The 16871-nt window shown below is 35.2% G+C and overlaps 1 protein-coding gene across 2 annotated transcripts; it reads left to right on the plus strand.

Annotated features, from left to right (window-relative positions):
* Positions 1 to 7395, plus strand: sla1a (Src like adaptor 1a). 2 transcript variants are annotated; one of them, XM_058377234.1, is made up of 8 exons: positions 1 to 166; positions 728 to 818; positions 1794 to 1887; positions 2014 to 2100; positions 2299 to 2402; positions 4419 to 4550; positions 5501 to 5630; positions 6729 to 7395. In XM_058377234.1, the coding sequence occupies exons 2-8, from the start codon at positions 749 to 751 to the stop codon at positions 6904 to 6906; spliced, it is 795 nt and encodes a 264-aa protein (XP_058233217.1). In that variant the 5' UTR covers positions 1 to 166; positions 728 to 748; the 3' UTR covers positions 6907 to 7395. The 2 variants fall into 2 exon arrangements, with proteins under 2 accessions (XP_058233217.1, XP_058233218.1); XM_058377235.1 differs by lacking the exon at positions 728 to 818.
* Positions 7396 to 16871: the final 9476 nt, after the last annotated feature.

Genomic DNA, 16871 nt, shown 5'->3' on the forward strand with positions numbered 1-16871 from the left:
CTTCAACACTGAAGTGTCAGTTCATCGTGGCAGTGCAGATGTAACAGGTCTCTGCATGTCTTTACCAGAACAATAGGCTTCCTCTGCCATTCACCAGTAATGTCTCCATCGTAGCTGGGTCCTCTCATGGGAATGGATACATATCAGTTCAAGAACTGAAATAAAGGTGAGTTTGGATTTTTGTTTGTTTTATATTTGCTGCTTAAAATATCCATCTTGATGGAAGTAATTCGTTAGATAAAACTACCACAGCCTCATTTAGCTTGTTTTATGATTCCAGTTTTCATAATTCAAAAATGTGTCCCATATTTGCCCTAAATATTCCATTTGCATTTGTTACCATGACGTTGTACGTTTGTCCTAACAGACATAAACTTGACCTTAGTGACAACTGAAAGAGCCTCAGATAATTCTAATAATAAATTCAACCTTGAAATTCTTGAAATACGACTTGTATATAAATACAAGCAGCTGGGTCTACCAAATGTGTTTTTCATGAGTTTCATTATGTGTGCAAATGGGTGTCCAATGGAAAATTCTGACACGCCTCTGATAGGCTCCCCACAGCTTCCCCATCCTGCTAAGTGTGTCTTGCTGGAGATAACACTTAAGCCATTTTGAGGAAGTTGCGAAATTGAAAGCTCAGTGGTGACAGCTACAGGATTGTAACATAACATTGCTCATGCGATTAGAAAAATGAGTGTATTAACTCTGTGTGGCTCTACAGACTTCTTTCTCGACTGCCATCATGGGGAATATAATAAAAGGCCAAGTGGCTGACAATCACACTGCGTCCAACCATGATGCCTCAATTAGAGGTAGGGTTTCATCATATCTTTTAGATCAGACAACACAGATCAGATTCTTTTCAGAGCTTGTGATTGGGTGTAAGAGTTTTTATACAATGAATCTAGCTGGTCTTTATAGTTGATTATGGAAGTTCATAGAGGTACATAAACTACAACTGACATAAGGCCTTCATGACAACAGGCAAAATATAAAACATAAATCTTCTCATAAATGCTAAGAAAAGCTTATCAATCAGGCAAAAATCAGATATCAGATTTTTTAGTGACCATTAAATGATCAATGATTCTAGAGTACGCCTGGTCAAAATCACACCCGATCTCTGAGAAAATAAATAAGCCAGGTAATATGATCATATGTAATTGTTATAAGTTTTATTTTAAAAAATATATTTTTTTTAATAATATATATATTTTTAATAATCTTATAATTATAATATTTTTTAGATAATAAAAATAACTGAAGTAAAGAAAATAAATATCACAGTGTCATGACAAAACTATAGGAGTTCATGAGGAAAAAAATATTTGCATAATTCAACCAATGAAAACATTCACAGCTCTATTATTATAGTATAATGGCAGCACCAGACATATTATTAGACGTATTATTAAATCTTATAAGCAAAGAATAAAACACTTGGGATTGTGCTGCGACATGACATGAAATATTATTACTGTTATCATCCCAAAAATATTATTGTCATGTAACAACACATCCCAAAATGTTTTATTGTTAACCCTATCCCACAACGAACAATTACAAGAAACCACAACGAGCAATTACAATTCCCTGTTAAGGATTTTTCTTATGTCAGAAACAACACAGACAACAACATATTGTGATAGATAATAATATTAATGCATTATTAATAACCAGTGATTTTAATAAGAGCTGACATTAACGCGCAAGAAATTTGCCACTGTTCTTCGTTGTTAGCTGTGTAATTTAAAAAAATCACCATTACTGCAATTTCTCAACCACAGATGATGAGAATTTAGTGGTCATTTCTGACTACCCGTGCCGAGACATAAGTGAGCCGATGTTTAGGATGGGAGAGAAACTGAAGGTTCTGGCTCAGTGAGTACCTTTTTAATTGTTTTATGCTATGGGCTTCAAATTTCACTGCATTATAATTCTAAATGTTTCTGAGATGACTAGTTTCATCTGCATCAAACTAGCTTGCTTTACTACTGTCATGTGCAGGGAAGCCTGCTGGTGGAAAGTTCGCTCTTTGCAAACTGGAACTGAGAACTACATCCCAAATAATCATGTGGCAAAGGTCTATCATGGGTGAGCAAGCAATCACGCAAGCAATCTGCCAAGCTGAAAGTCAAAAACAACAATATCTAAAAAGATTCCGGTTTATTAATACTCACAAACCAAGCTTCAAAGCAGTACAAGATAAAATAATAAAAAACAGATGACATATTGGATATTCCATAGAGGCCTATTTTGTTGCTTGACTTAATAGTTGTCATGTTTCTTAAGATGGCTGTTCGAAGGAGTGGGGAGGCAAAAAGCAGAGGAGCTGCTATATTTACCCGGCAACACAGTCGGCTCTTTTCTCATCAGAGAAAGTCCGAACCAACGAGGTGAGACTGCTCATGACTGACCCTTACATTAGATAATAATAATAATAATAATAATAATAATAATAATAATAATAATAATAATAATGACTCTAAGCAAACAACAACAACAACAACAACAACAACAATAATAATATGAATATGAATATGAATATGAATATGAATATGAATATGAATATCCATATCTGGATATCTGAGATCCTGTAACAAATGGAAAAGCCTGGAACTGGATATGTAAAATATTTTCTTTGGACCTGGAAATGTTTACACACATATTTATATACACTCACTGAGCACTTTATTAGGAACACCTGCACACATACTAATTTCTGCAATTATCTAATCAGCCAATCAGTCAATTTTGCAATGCATAAAGTCACGTAGATATGGATCAGCAGCTTCGGGTAATGTTCGCTTCAACCAAAGAATAGGGAAAATAATGAGATCTCCATGATTTTGACCGTGGCATGGTTGTGCATGCCAGACAGCCTAGTTTGAGTATTTCTATAACTGCTGAGCTCCTGGACAACAGTCTCAAGAGTTTAATCAGAATGACACAATAAAGAAAAAACATCCAGGGAGAGGCTGGTGCTGATGGAAATGCCTTGTTGATGAGTAAGGTGAAAGAAGAATGGCCAGACTGGTTTGAGCTGACAGAAAGAGTACAGATAACTACTCTGTAAAACTGTGATGAGCGGAAAAGCATCTCAGAATTCACAACACATCAAATCTTGAGGCAGACAGGCAACAGAAGAAGACTACATCCGAAACTTTGTCAGCCTAGAACAGAAAACTGAGCCTACAGTGGGAACAGGCTCACCAAGAAAGGATAGATGGACATTGAAAAAAAAAGAAAAAAAAAAGTCTGGTCTGATGAATCATTATGTCTGCTGAGGCACTCAGAGGTCAGAATTTGGCACCAACAGCATGAATCCCATGGACAGAATTTGCCACGTGTTAACAGTCCAGGATGGTGGAGGTGGTTTAACGCTGTTGGGAAGGTTTTCTTGGTCTACTATTTACCATTTTCTAATGGCTACTTCCTGCAAGATTATGCAACATGTTACGAAGCAGAATTCGTTTCAAAAACAACGATGAGTTCAGTCTTCTTCAGCAGCCTTCCCAGTCGCTGGTTTTGAGTTAGTCATGTTGATTGACAAAGAAACTTTTCCAGTATCTTGTGGAATCCATGCCATTAGGAATTGAGGCAAAGGGAGAAGCTACGTAGTAAAAGTGTAGTGTTGTGCCTGTGTTGTGAGCGCTGTCAGTAAAGATAAAGTGGTATTGTGTCATCACTACTACTACTACTACTACTACTACTACTACTTCTACTACTACTAGTAATAATAATAATAATAATAATAATAATAATAATAATAATAATAATAACAACAACAACAATAATATAGCACCTTTTCCTACATTTAAAATTAAAAAAAAAACAGAATAAGAAAAGCACATAAAATAAAATAGCCATATACTCAAAGGAGATAATAATAATAATAATAATAATAATAATAATAATAATAATAATAATAATAATAATAATAATAATATAGCACCTTTTCCTACATTTAAAATGAAAAAAAAAAAAAACAGAATAAGAAAAGCACATAAAATAAAATAGCCATATACTCAAAGGAGATAATAATAATAATAATAATAATAATAATAATAATAATAATAATAATAATAATAATAATAATAATAATAATAATGACACAAAGCATGCAAAGTGTAAAAATGTATACAATTAAAAAAATATTGTACAATAATTCTAATAATATAAAAGTAATGTGCCAGTAACTATTTTGGACTGACATGGTAAGACACTAGATAATCACGATTCAGAACATATCAGGTGTTCAGAGATTCAGAGAGTGCATAAAAGATGAGAAACAGTCTTGGAAAATTTGAAAAATTAAATTTTGCTTATTTTATTTTATTTATTTTTTACTTAGATTTTTAAATATATTTATTTAATAGCAATGTTAATGTAACTTATGATGCATCCTGCAGGTGTGTATTCCCTATCTGTGAGACACAGAACCATAAAGCATTATAAAATCTTCCGTCTGGACAACAGCTGGTACTACATCTCTCCTCGTCTCACCTTTCAGTGCCTAGAGGACATGGTCAACCACTACTCAGGTGAGAACTGATCACCAAACATGCTGAGGACAGTGAAACATGCCGTCACTACGTTGTTCATTGTAGCACTATAAGCAAAAATACATCAGAACAGAGTCTGATACCAATACACAATATCTTTAATGCAAAAAAACATCTATATTTTAACGAAATGAGTTGACAAGATGACAGTCACATGAGAGTCACATCAGTAGATATCCGGTATCAGTCATGGTGGCTTTTGCCACATGATAGAAAAGACTGAGCCAGTCGCACATTATTACCACTTAGTATGTTTGTTTCCTACTAGACACTATAGTGCAGATTAAAAAAAGTTCATAAATAAAATATTTTCTGTATTTACTGTATGTAGCTTTAAAGATATTACATAAAGATATTTTTATAACTATAAACCAATAAAAAAATATTATTGTGTATTTTAAATTTAGTCACACATTATTACCATTAATATGTTCATTTCCTTCTAGGCACTACTGTACTTTAAAAAAAAATAAATTAAATAAATAAATAAATAAATAAATAAATAAATAAATAAATAAATAAATAAATAAATAAATAAATAAATATTTTCTCTATTGTAAAAATGTGAGAAAAAAAACATTAGATGTACTGCATCTGCTATATATGGTTGAAGTGACAATAAAGCTTATTTGACTTTGACTTTGACATTACATAATGATATTTTATTTATGAAGAAATATAATGTCCATCCTTCTCTGGTCACTGCAAGTAAACAGGAAGCATGAAGTATGACTTGCCCTTAAAGCCAGTTGCCTTTTGTGTACAGAAAAGGGAAGTCAGGTTTATAAACAAAGGTACACCACAGAATGCTAGACATGAAATGTGTTTAAAGGTGTTTGTGATGCTATTATAGACAAGCCGTTTGTGTGTGTGTGTGTGTGTGTGTGTGTGTGTGTGTGTATATACCTTATTTGTCTGTCTTGGTTCAGATTCTTCAGATGGCATTTGTTGCCTTCTCTCAGCCCCATGCCTGGCTCGTAACAGTACTGCGCCAAGTTCAGTCTCACAAGCGCCCCCTGTGGTGATGCGCCGAAACTTCGAATGGAGAAAAGTGAACAGGTGGATATTAACGATCTGGTTATAAACACATGCATATTTACATATGTCTAAGACACAAATTCCAAACATAAACTTTTCTGAAATGTCCTTAAATAATGAAAAATATATATTCAGTGTAGCCTGTCGATAAATATTGGACTGGTATTGTAGCATAAAGCAGTTTCTCATTTCACATTTCACATAGTTTTTCCTCTTAATGTCTTGCTCATTAGGAATAAATTTACACTTTATACTTTTAAAATGAAAAAAAAAAAAAAATTGGTTCCAACATGACTGAACACCAGTGCACAAAGCAAGGACCATAAAGACATGGATGAGTGATTGGCGTGGAGGAACTTGACTGGCCTGCACAGAGTCCTGACCTCAACCTGATAGAACATCTTTGGGATGAATTAGAGCGGAGACTGCAAGCCAGAACTTTTCGTCCAACATCAGTGCCTGACCTCACAAATGCGCTTCTAGAGGAAGTGTCAAAAATTCCCATAAACACACTCCTAAACCTTGTGGAAAGCCTTCCCAGAAGAGTTGCAGCTATTATAGCTGCAAAGGGTCGGCCAACTCCATATTACATTTATGTACATGTAAAGACAGATGACCCAGTTTTGGCCTGGCTCACAGTCTCTGCTCTAATTCATCCCAAAGGTGTTCAGGTTATATGAGGTTGAGGTCAGGACTCTGTGAAGTTCCTCCACACCAAACTCACTCATCCATGCCTTTATGGACCTTGCTTTGTGCACTGGCGTGCAGTCATTATGGAACAGGAAGGGGTGATCCCCAAACTGTTCCCACAAAGTTCAGAGTATGAAATTGTCCAAAATGTCTTGGTATGCTGAAGCATTGAGAGTTCTTTTCACTGGAACTAAGGGACCAAGACCAACCCCTGAAAAACAACACCTGAAATCAATGATTTGGAGGGGTGTCCCAAAACTTTTGGCAATATAGTGAATGTAAAGCTACTTTGTGAATCTGAATCGAATTTTATGCCTGCCTGTGATTTATAACTGCCTGCTTCCTCTTGCTTTATGTTTCTGAGCTGCTCTTACATCCTCTCAGTTAAAAAAATTCCTTGACCCACGGTTCTTTCTGTTCTCTGACCAGGTCTCAGTTGTTGACCAGTGATAATCAGAGTAGTGTGAGCTATGGAGTGAGAAGCAGCATCGCTGCCTACCTGAACATTTCTGAGGAACAAGAAAGAAAAAGCAGACGGAAGAAGAAGGGCTGGACAGTCTATGGGATTCCTGATAACAGTAATATGGAGCAGGAAAACACCAATTAGGACATTTTTTTTAATTTGCCATTGCGTGGAAATATAACTAAAGGAAGTGGTGGATTTCAGATAATTGCAGAACTTTACTGAACTACTGAGTTGAAACAAAGATGAGTATTGAATATCATGGACTTTTTAGTGGCACTTTATTTGAGATGGGAGATACAAAAGTAGTTTACAAACACAATTTTGTTCAAAGTTTATGCTTTGCAAAACTTTTCTAGAAGATGTTTCTTTTCTGTTTACCCAGTGATTGTTATTTTGTGCTGAATTGCATTGGAAGGAAATAATGAGCCTCTATTCAGAAAAAGCACAAACAGCACGCTAAGCACTTCTAAGCTTGTCTTGGCTTCTTGCCTTATGTTGTAAAACCTAATGGGGTGTTGATTAAACACATGATTCCTTCTAATTTCTTCTGTTTTATTCTACTATTTCTAATAAAAAGTTTTACCTTTACTTTTTTTTTTTAAAAGGTCTAACTGCTGGAAATTGTATATATTTTTTGTATATAAAGTTAAATAATTCCACAAAGTGTTTTTCTTTACATTTCTCTACACACTAAAGGAAAAAAGTTCTTATTTAACAGGTTTTTTATGGAACTGTCATGGTTCTTAGTTTCTTCAAGGGTTTCCACCTTCCAGAAAAGCAAACGCTCTGCTGTAGTGATCTATAGTACTGTGAAAAAGTTTTAGGCACATGAAAAGAACTTTGTTTTGTGTCCATCTTAAGGAAATCAACCAGTACGTTGTTTTTGGAGAACTTGCCACTAGTCTTCTGCAGTCTTTGGCTCTCACTTGCTTCCATCTCAGCAGGTCTCAGACACATCCATGATGTATTTATTCTGTCTTTCTAAAATTCTAAGTGAAAATGTTTGGAAATTGAAATGTACTTATTTATACAGACTCACTGATGTGTAAGACATTCACTCTCAATTAATTCATCTTCAGTGACCATTTCCTGGTCAGGATTATGGAGGATCTGATGTGTATCCCAGAAACAGGGGGTATGAGCAGGAATATACCTGGATGGGACCACTGCAGGGCACCATGCACATTCATCACATCTAAAAGTTATTTAGATTAGACAGTCCAGCTACCAGCGTGTTTTTATGAGGTCAGATGAAGGAGACATGTGGAAGGAGATCTGAAAACCCACACAGACAGAAACTCAAAACCAGTGTCAAACTTTGCTGTGAAGCAGCATAATGTACAAAACATATGATAGACAATTAATGCTCCTGAAACATTTGAACGTCTGAGCACGTTCAAAACTGATTTTAATTATGTTTGATTAAAAGTGTGTAACCTGGATGTTGCCGTATTAGTGATACTGATTTTGTGCCAGAGCATACTGATCATAAACTCAGTCCCCAAATCTTTTGAAGGAAATTCTGAACATCCTAAAATTACTGAAGTAAGGAACTCCTGTGTATTAATAGCCTGCTGCACCATATACATTCTGATAAGGAAGCATGGATCTTATAACCAATGCAAGGACACACATGCAGGAAAATTAGTTCCTATAATTTTCTCTTGCAACTAATTTTTATTAGATGTTTATTTATTTATTTTTTATTTTTTTAATTATGTCTGGTGTATAAACTGTTTTATTTATTTATTTATTTATTTATTTATTTAATTTTATTTTATTTTTTATTTATTTTTCTTTTTTCATAAATAATTAAAAATGTCCCTATGCAGGATATACTGTTTATTATTCTATTGTATAGCATTAATTAATGTTATAGCATAACAGTCTCCAATCTGTGTTATCAGTCTTATTCATTTTCTTGAACAGTTGCTCTAACAGTACTACTCTTCAGGTACAAGGTAATCCTTCCATCCATCTATTCATTTTCGGTACTGCTTACACTACAGGGAACTGGGACACAAAGGGGATTTTGAAGAACACACCCTGGACAAATTGCCAAGCTGTCACAAGCAGAACCAAGCATATTCACCCACACATTTACACACTTCGGACAATTTAGAGATGTCGATCAGCCTCCAACGCATTGGTCTCTGGGGGAGTATGTAAGTTTTCGAGAGAGTGGACTTTGCACTTTCCGGTTTCAGTCACAAGGCAAGCAGCATTTTTTTTTTGGTCACATTAAGAGAGGCTTGTAGGGGAACAACTGTATATAGCTGCTTTCAAGTTATAACAGGAACTAACTTGCGGATGTTCCACGTCATTAAACATAAATATAAATGACCAAAAGTTAAAATGTGTCATTTTCCACCGTCTACATCTTGATAAACTGATATATTCCCACCACATCTCTATATCTTTTTACTCAATTGCAGACATGCCTATCATCTATAATTATAACAAAACTAAATATAATACTCACATTAGTGACTAAAACACGCATGAAGCCGCACATGACTTGTTGGTTATGAGAAACTAAAATTGTTCAGATCTTCTGGAAACAGTCTTTATATACTGTATATTGCCTATGAACACGTTTGCGAGGGTGCAAGCCAGAGACAAAGGTTTTTCACGGACAGCCGAAGGAAAACCGGTTCAACAGTATCAAACTGGATAGTCTCACAGGACTGAGTGTGTTGTTATTCCAACAATGTTAGGTTTGAGAGAAAACACTCCATGCTGCTTCGAAAATAGTTTTGGTAGGAACAGGATCATAGAGAGTGAGAAAGAGGGTGAGTGAAAATATGCAATGCAACCTGCCAAACTCTTCACACATGAGAATTTAATGACAGAGACACAACATTGTCTTAAGTCACTTTTGAGACCAGTGTAATACAGCAGGAGATTTCAGAAGCAAAGAAAAGCAATATCCCAACTGTCCAAAGCTCTTTGTTCAACAGTATATCAACAAATACTAAATAAATACATGTTTCCACATGAAGGTGCTCTGTTTCTCTTTAATTCATTATACCAGTGTAATAATGGCAGAGGATGAATGCTTTTCACTGATATAAACTAAACAGGAGAGAACCTTAGATTAGATTTCTGAATAATGTGAGTAGATTGTTCCAGAAATCCTTGAATACACTTGATATGAGCAGTTGGCTAATATACTGTCAATATTTTTTTTGTATACACAAAGAGTTCAATATATAAATATACAGTTTTAGTTTTTTTTTGTGATTGTCTGTATCCAGGGAGTAATTATGTATTAAATGTATGATGATTAGAAAGACATGTATCATGTTATTAATCACATAATCTTGCAATCAAAAGAAAGAAAGAAAGAAAGAAAGACATAAGTTTGTACATGTTACGTCTATGTCACAGCATTCATTTACCATGAAGTAACAGACCAGTTAAAACCAAGAATGTTTAAATTAACCTCAATTGTGGCATGACCTCACTGCCCCAACATTTTGATTGCATTCAAATTGTTTGCAGGCCTTCCTTCACTTAATGTGTGACAATAAACTTGATGACTATTCAACACAAACTGCCGAGCACTCGCAAACGTGCAAAAATAAACTTCACTGGAGAGAAATATTTTTCAGACCTCGTGTCTTTGTAAAATATTTTAGTCATACACTGTATCTTCACTGGTTTGGGCAGGCCTGTGTTTTGGAATACTGTGAAGAAGCGATGTATGGATATGATAAATATATCAATGTTACAGGTGAAAATCCAAAAACAATGTTTTTTGGAAATATTATATCATTCTCAAAATAGTTGAATAGGGAAAGTGTTTTCAGGAGGGAGCTGGAACGGACTAGCCCCCGGGTCTCTGGATATTCGTCAGACGTGTGAGTTATGGTCTGAAACTTCAGTGCATAATCATGAGGATGTTGGAAATTTCCGATTAAAGCACAGTTTACCTTCTGTCACAAAGAAGCTGTGTTCCAGATGTGTTTCATTGCCTAAAGAAATAAGGCAGAAACAAACATTGTGGCCAGTGCCCGAATAACACTGCACTATTTATAATCTATCTATAGTAAGGTACTTTCCTTATTAAGGTAAAAGTGTTTGACTGAATAGTTCCTACAAACAACACAATGCATTACGCATACTTTTTATTCTACTCTGTCTAAATGTGTATATTCTCTACTGTGACTTCTTGTTCTACAAAATGTGTTTTTGGACCCACATTGTCTTGTAAACAAACAGGTCACAGCGGGTTATTTTTCATATTTCTGGGAACCAAGAACAACAGCATGACAAAATGCGCAGATGATATGAACAAGAGGCTGTTACTGGTTTCTTTCCAGACTGTAGATTTATTATAGTATATTAACAGTTTACAGTCAAATGAAAGGTTGCATAAAATTAGTGTGCATTTGGAATTTTGTATCCACTGGCCATAACATGTCGTCAGCAGTTTCTTGCTCTATGTGGTATAAGTGGTCACTTTTGTCCAAATGTGTACAATATGCATCAGACAGTCACAGTGAACCCTCTTGTGGTGTGCAAAGAATAGAACTTGCAATCTGTATAACTAAATTAGGTAACTAATGTATTCGAATGGAGATAATGAGATCTAGCTGGAGAATTGGACCACAAACACTGGTAAGAAATGAATGAAAATGAATTGGATTTAGTCAGTTTGACTGCTTTCTTGTTTCTGACGGTGGATATAATTGAAATGTAAAAGGTTGGTGGTTAGAAGTGAGTATCTTGGTCTGTTGTTTTTGTATACTTTTTTGTTTTTTTTACCTCATTTAAAGATAATGAACTCTGTGTCTGTTTCTGCATATAAACTATATGATTGGTATGAGTAAAGGAATCTTGAGTAAGCTGTAGTAGTATGTTCAGAAACACAGAATGGTGCTGCCTTTTTGTGTTTTAATGAGTGCAACAGTTTTATGTAAAATAATAATGTTATATAGCCATTAATAATAATTCCAGGTTACTGATAGGTACTAGTGGTCCTATTCAGTACCTTGCCTGATCCACATAAGAATGTGGAAAATCTTTCCCGGATATAGCAAGAAATTTATAGTTTTTAATATCAGAAATCCAGAGAAACTGTTGGTGATTTCGCTTCCAAGGGGAATGAAAGAAAAACAAAAACTAATAGATTTTATCTCAAAGTTCTGACAAGAACCATAAGGACACATATTTCTTCTCTCTCGCCTAAGTAAGTGCCAGTGACATTTACCTAAGAGATGGTTCTATTCTATTGAAGCCGCACACAAAAAAAAAAAAAAAAGATAGAGGAAATCTGAGATTCAAGTGATTCAAGAGTTTTCCAACCAGGCCACGTATGCATGGTGAGTGACATGGTGCTCTCCACGCATTATGAACTCCAGATGGGAGTCTGGCTAGGCCCAAGCAGTCTCCTCTCCCAATCATCAGTGATTAGACTGTATTATCCCCTTCGCACAAAATTTCTTTCTCAGGCACAAAGTAGCCAAGTCTCAGAGCCACATATCTGACTGTTTGACTGACTCTGACACTCAGGGAGTATACAAAGCAGCACAATGTTCCAGGTTCATCTCTGTTGAGGCTCATAAAAGCCATTAAATAGGTACTTCCCAGTAGCTCATTTCTTTGACTTATTAAGCTATTTCCAACATTCCTGATTCAACCCATTCATGGCCACTGCACCAGTTTATACATAGAAATTTCATTTATGGCAAGTATTTACATGACCTGTCTCTTTCTGTAACCATTCTATGTTATTGAGAGATTGAGAATTACTGGATAATACAGATTACTTTTAACTTATTTCTTGATATTGAGTGGTTTTAATCAGGATTACAAATCTGCCTGCAATTGCCAATTCAACCCCTGTGCTTGATTTGGGCTGTGGATATAAAAATAGTCCTTGGAACATAGGAAAAGGAAAGTGTCATGTCTGGCACTCATCATTACCATACATCTCTATTACATGTTTACTTCATTACTGACAGTGTGGACTGGGATTTTTTTTCTGGTTAGCTCCAGTCAAGACTAGATTACAATCTATCACCTGTGATAAGTTCTTTAAACAGAAACAGGTGAACTTTGGACCTCCTTGCCTTAGGGAGTGGTGTCTTCTTGCAAACAGAAGCATCTCACATATCAAACTTTTGCCTAGGGTCAAATATCAAGAAGGGTTTTAACTATAATCAGCAAAACACCAAATATTAGAACTGCCATAATTCATACTTTATTGTATATAAAGGCCCCAGTAAAGCATGGTGTCATCATAGTCATGATATCATGAAGTACCATAATAAAACCATGGTAGCATCATTGTAACCACCAAGTTCCATAATAAAAAAGACTATGGTAGAATCCTAGTTAACATGAATTTGTTCTCTCAGTGTAAGCCATGGTTAAAGTGTGTCAGGTGCTGATATGTGTTTTGAGTGTATTCAGCATGCTTTTGTTTTAAAATGGTGTTTCGGTCCTGTCTCCTTCCCTGCACCATCACCGGTCTTATACCTAATGTGTGCACCTATTCTGAGATTATTTTATCTTTCTATCCTCTCATGTTTTATCTTATCACAAAGTCTCTTTCATTAAATTTCTTAGCATGTGTTTCCCACATTCCTTGATTCCTTGTTTCTACTTGTTCCCTGTGTCCTTGATGATGGTTACGGATTGCTCTAGTGCAGTTTGTTGTTGTCTGCCTGTTCTCTGACCTCTGCCTGGAATTAGGATTAAGACTGATGGATTTCTTCAAATAAACCACATGCCGATTTTACGCATGTGACAAGAGGATTTGCTTCTGTCCCTGCAGAGCAGAATCAGATGTTCAAGACATTAGTAAGCGGAGTGAGACGTTTTGTTATGAAATGATGCTAACAACTGTATTCTACAGAACAGAGACATTAAGCTAAAGAGAAGTATACTACAAACTATATCAGGTTATGCATCGTGCATTTCATTTGCAAATGTAATTTGTATTTTAAGAAAAAGAATTGGGAGGACTGAAAAGATCCAGACTATACCATTGAGATGTAATAGAGCATTTATCAAGAAATCTATAGAGAGTTATAGAAATGCCTCTATATCAGTGAGGCAGTGAGCCATACAAGGAGGAATTTGTCTCTGTAAAGTCTCCAGAACAATTTCTATAAAAAACAAAAATACGACAACACAAAAATGACGTACACAAACAAACTGATTATCTGTTTAGTACATGACATTACACCTGAAGCACAAGCACTTTCTATGAAAATATAATGCTACAGAAAATACATTTGCTGTTTTAAAAAAAATGAAATACTTTAACTTGTCAGTATGAGATATGAGAGTTCACTGGAGTCAGGCAGCCAGCCATAACAGTGTTCACATTTTTCTTCAACTTTAGACCACACATATTTCAGCCTAAAGTCCCTACTAGCGACAATACATCATTACTGAACAAGAAAATTTATTTATTTTGAATATTTTTTTGCTGTAAGGTCTATTATTTTAATTGAGAGGTCTTTTTGAAACACCAATATTTGTTTGTCATGGAAAAATCAGAAATATAAATCGTAGTCCTGACAATGGCCTGATTCATGTTTTTCGGAGATGTATGACCAGCATATATAAAATAATATGATATCGACAAGGTGACTTTACAGTAGAGGTCCAAGCATGTTATACACAGACAAGTAAAAGCAGTTGCACGCCATCTGCTGGTGCTATCGTGCTTATTTTCCACTGCAGCAAAACCCCAATACGGAGACCAAGGATTCCAAAATAAAACAGCATTTTTATTGAATACAAATGATACTAAATGAGAAATAGAATGCTGGATAGGATTAACATTTATCTATACAGAACATATAATACAAATCCAGCCATCTTATGATTAAACAGTTGAAGTGATCTCAGGGTATTAATTAGAAGAAGAAGAAGAAGAAGAAGAAGAAGAAGAAGAAGAAGAAGAAGAAGAACTGAGGGCACGGAGACTTTATTATTGCCACACATACATTACAGAAAAGTGGAATTCTTTTCTTCACATATCCCAGCTAAAGAAGTTGGGGTCAGAGCACAGGGGCAGCTATGATACAGCATCCCTGGAGCAGGGGGAGGGTTAAGGGCTTTGCTTAATTGCCCAACAGTGGAGCTCGGTGGTGCTGGGGCTTGAACCCTGATCCACAACCCAGAGCCTTAACTACTTGAGCTACCACCGCCCATTATTACTATAATGTAATTATTATATTATATATTATATTATTATAGTACAAGCCATTAATTCTATCTTTTTTTGTGATGCATATTTGCTTAACATGGACAGCTTGTGTTTTTATGAGTGGGAAAGTGCAACTATGCACTTCAGCTTTTATTAATAAAAATATAAAAGAACATGTCTATTAAAAAGTGAAAACACATGGATGTCTGAGTCATGTGATTGAGGAGGGACAAGTCACTCCTCTCCAAAGCTTGTAGTGGGAACATACAGTACCCTCCTGCCTACCAACTAAGCCTGTATCACATTTTTTGGGTTCTCTGGTTTTCTCTGATTTCCCACGGTTTAATACATGTGAATATTGAAACCAAGAATATTACAAATGAGGAAATTCCCATGATAGACTCCTCAGTAACCCTGACCAGGATACAGTGGTTACTGAAGACTAATGCATGAATGTGCTCAGAGAGATATTATTTACATTAATAACAAAGTAAATCATAAGACCTCTTTAATAACTTAATACAAAATAAATCCATGTGGATCCTGTGTGACATTTTGATGGTTTTGTCAGAATAAATATATAAATATACAAATAAATATATAAATATACCCCATCATGATTTCATGTTGCTGCTTGCACAGCACACAGCTGTCTCCGAGCTGGTGTAAATTGAGTACGAGTGCTCTCTACTCATTCAATTCTGCTAAAAATGGCTGAATGGAAACTTAAAATAATTGGAGCCACTAGCACTTTAGGAAATGAGCACACATTGGAGTTTGATCTCTAATGTCAAATTCAGCTGTAGTGGAAACAGTATGGCTGTTTTTACTCCTTTTAGTGAGTACATTACATGCTGTATTAAGCTGCATATGTGGAGAGCTGAAATAAAAAAAATGATTTCCAGAGAATGAGCTGGAGAATCCACTGCATCGTGGCCTGTGAAAGCTTTGCTTTGCATTTCTTCTCTGGATAAAAGGCACTAATAGTCTACAGATAAATCGTCTCTAATTGGTTGCAAAGCTTCATCTGTTTAAAGAAATCTGCAACAAATCTTCAACGATCAGAGAACTCGACTTTTATACACTTGTGCCTAATGAAGTGTTCAGACAAATTTTTCCATGCAAACCTTCCAGGTAATTCCCTTGCATCCTCATCGGCCAAAAAAAGTCTTCATGAACCCTGCTCTGATGGATCTCAGACAGGTCAACAGTCTGCACTCAGCAGGCTCGAGCTGAACTGAGATGCATCATAAAGAAATATTCTACAGATCTCTGCTATAGAAGCCCCTGATCTACACATGTGATCATTTCATATTCTGCCAAAAGAACTGAAATAGTTAGGGAATAATCAACAGCATGGAGACTTTATTCATAACAGCTCATTTTTCTTTCCTGAAAGGGCGTTGGCATAAGCATTATTTGTCTATAAAGGAAACAATGACATCGAGCATTACACAGTCTGTTATTGTTGCCTGTTTGATAAACTGTGAAGAGATAGATTTGGATTATTTTTCTTTAAAACAATGGCTTTTCTCAAAAGCTCAGATAAAGATTATGTAAAGCCTGAATATTTGCACAAATCTGTGCCATTTCATTTGCTTGAATAACTTGTTTGCTTGTACAGGTAATTTTATTTCTATTTTTACTGTAACAGTTTATTTTCTATTTTATCATGTATTTATTCTAATTTATTTATTCTTTTTATGACATGGACATTCAAAAAGCATTTCACTGCATGTCATACTTTGCTGGTTTTGTATGTGACAATAGACAAAAAAACTTGAATTTGAAATATTAATAATATATAACAAAGACCAGTAACACTAATAATAACATGGTAAACTGTTAACTAAAGGTAATACTAATTAATATGAGATGTCACTGATTGAATTTTAAGATCTTCTGCAGCATCTGGTATGCCTTTTCTTCTGTAATT

The sequence above is a fragment of the Hemibagrus wyckioides genome, linkage group LG24 (assembly GCF_019097595.1).
Source record: "Hemibagrus wyckioides isolate EC202008001 linkage group LG24, SWU_Hwy_1.0, whole genome shotgun sequence".
Taxonomy (NCBI): Eukaryota; Metazoa; Chordata; class Actinopteri; order Siluriformes; family Bagridae; genus Hemibagrus; species Hemibagrus wyckioides.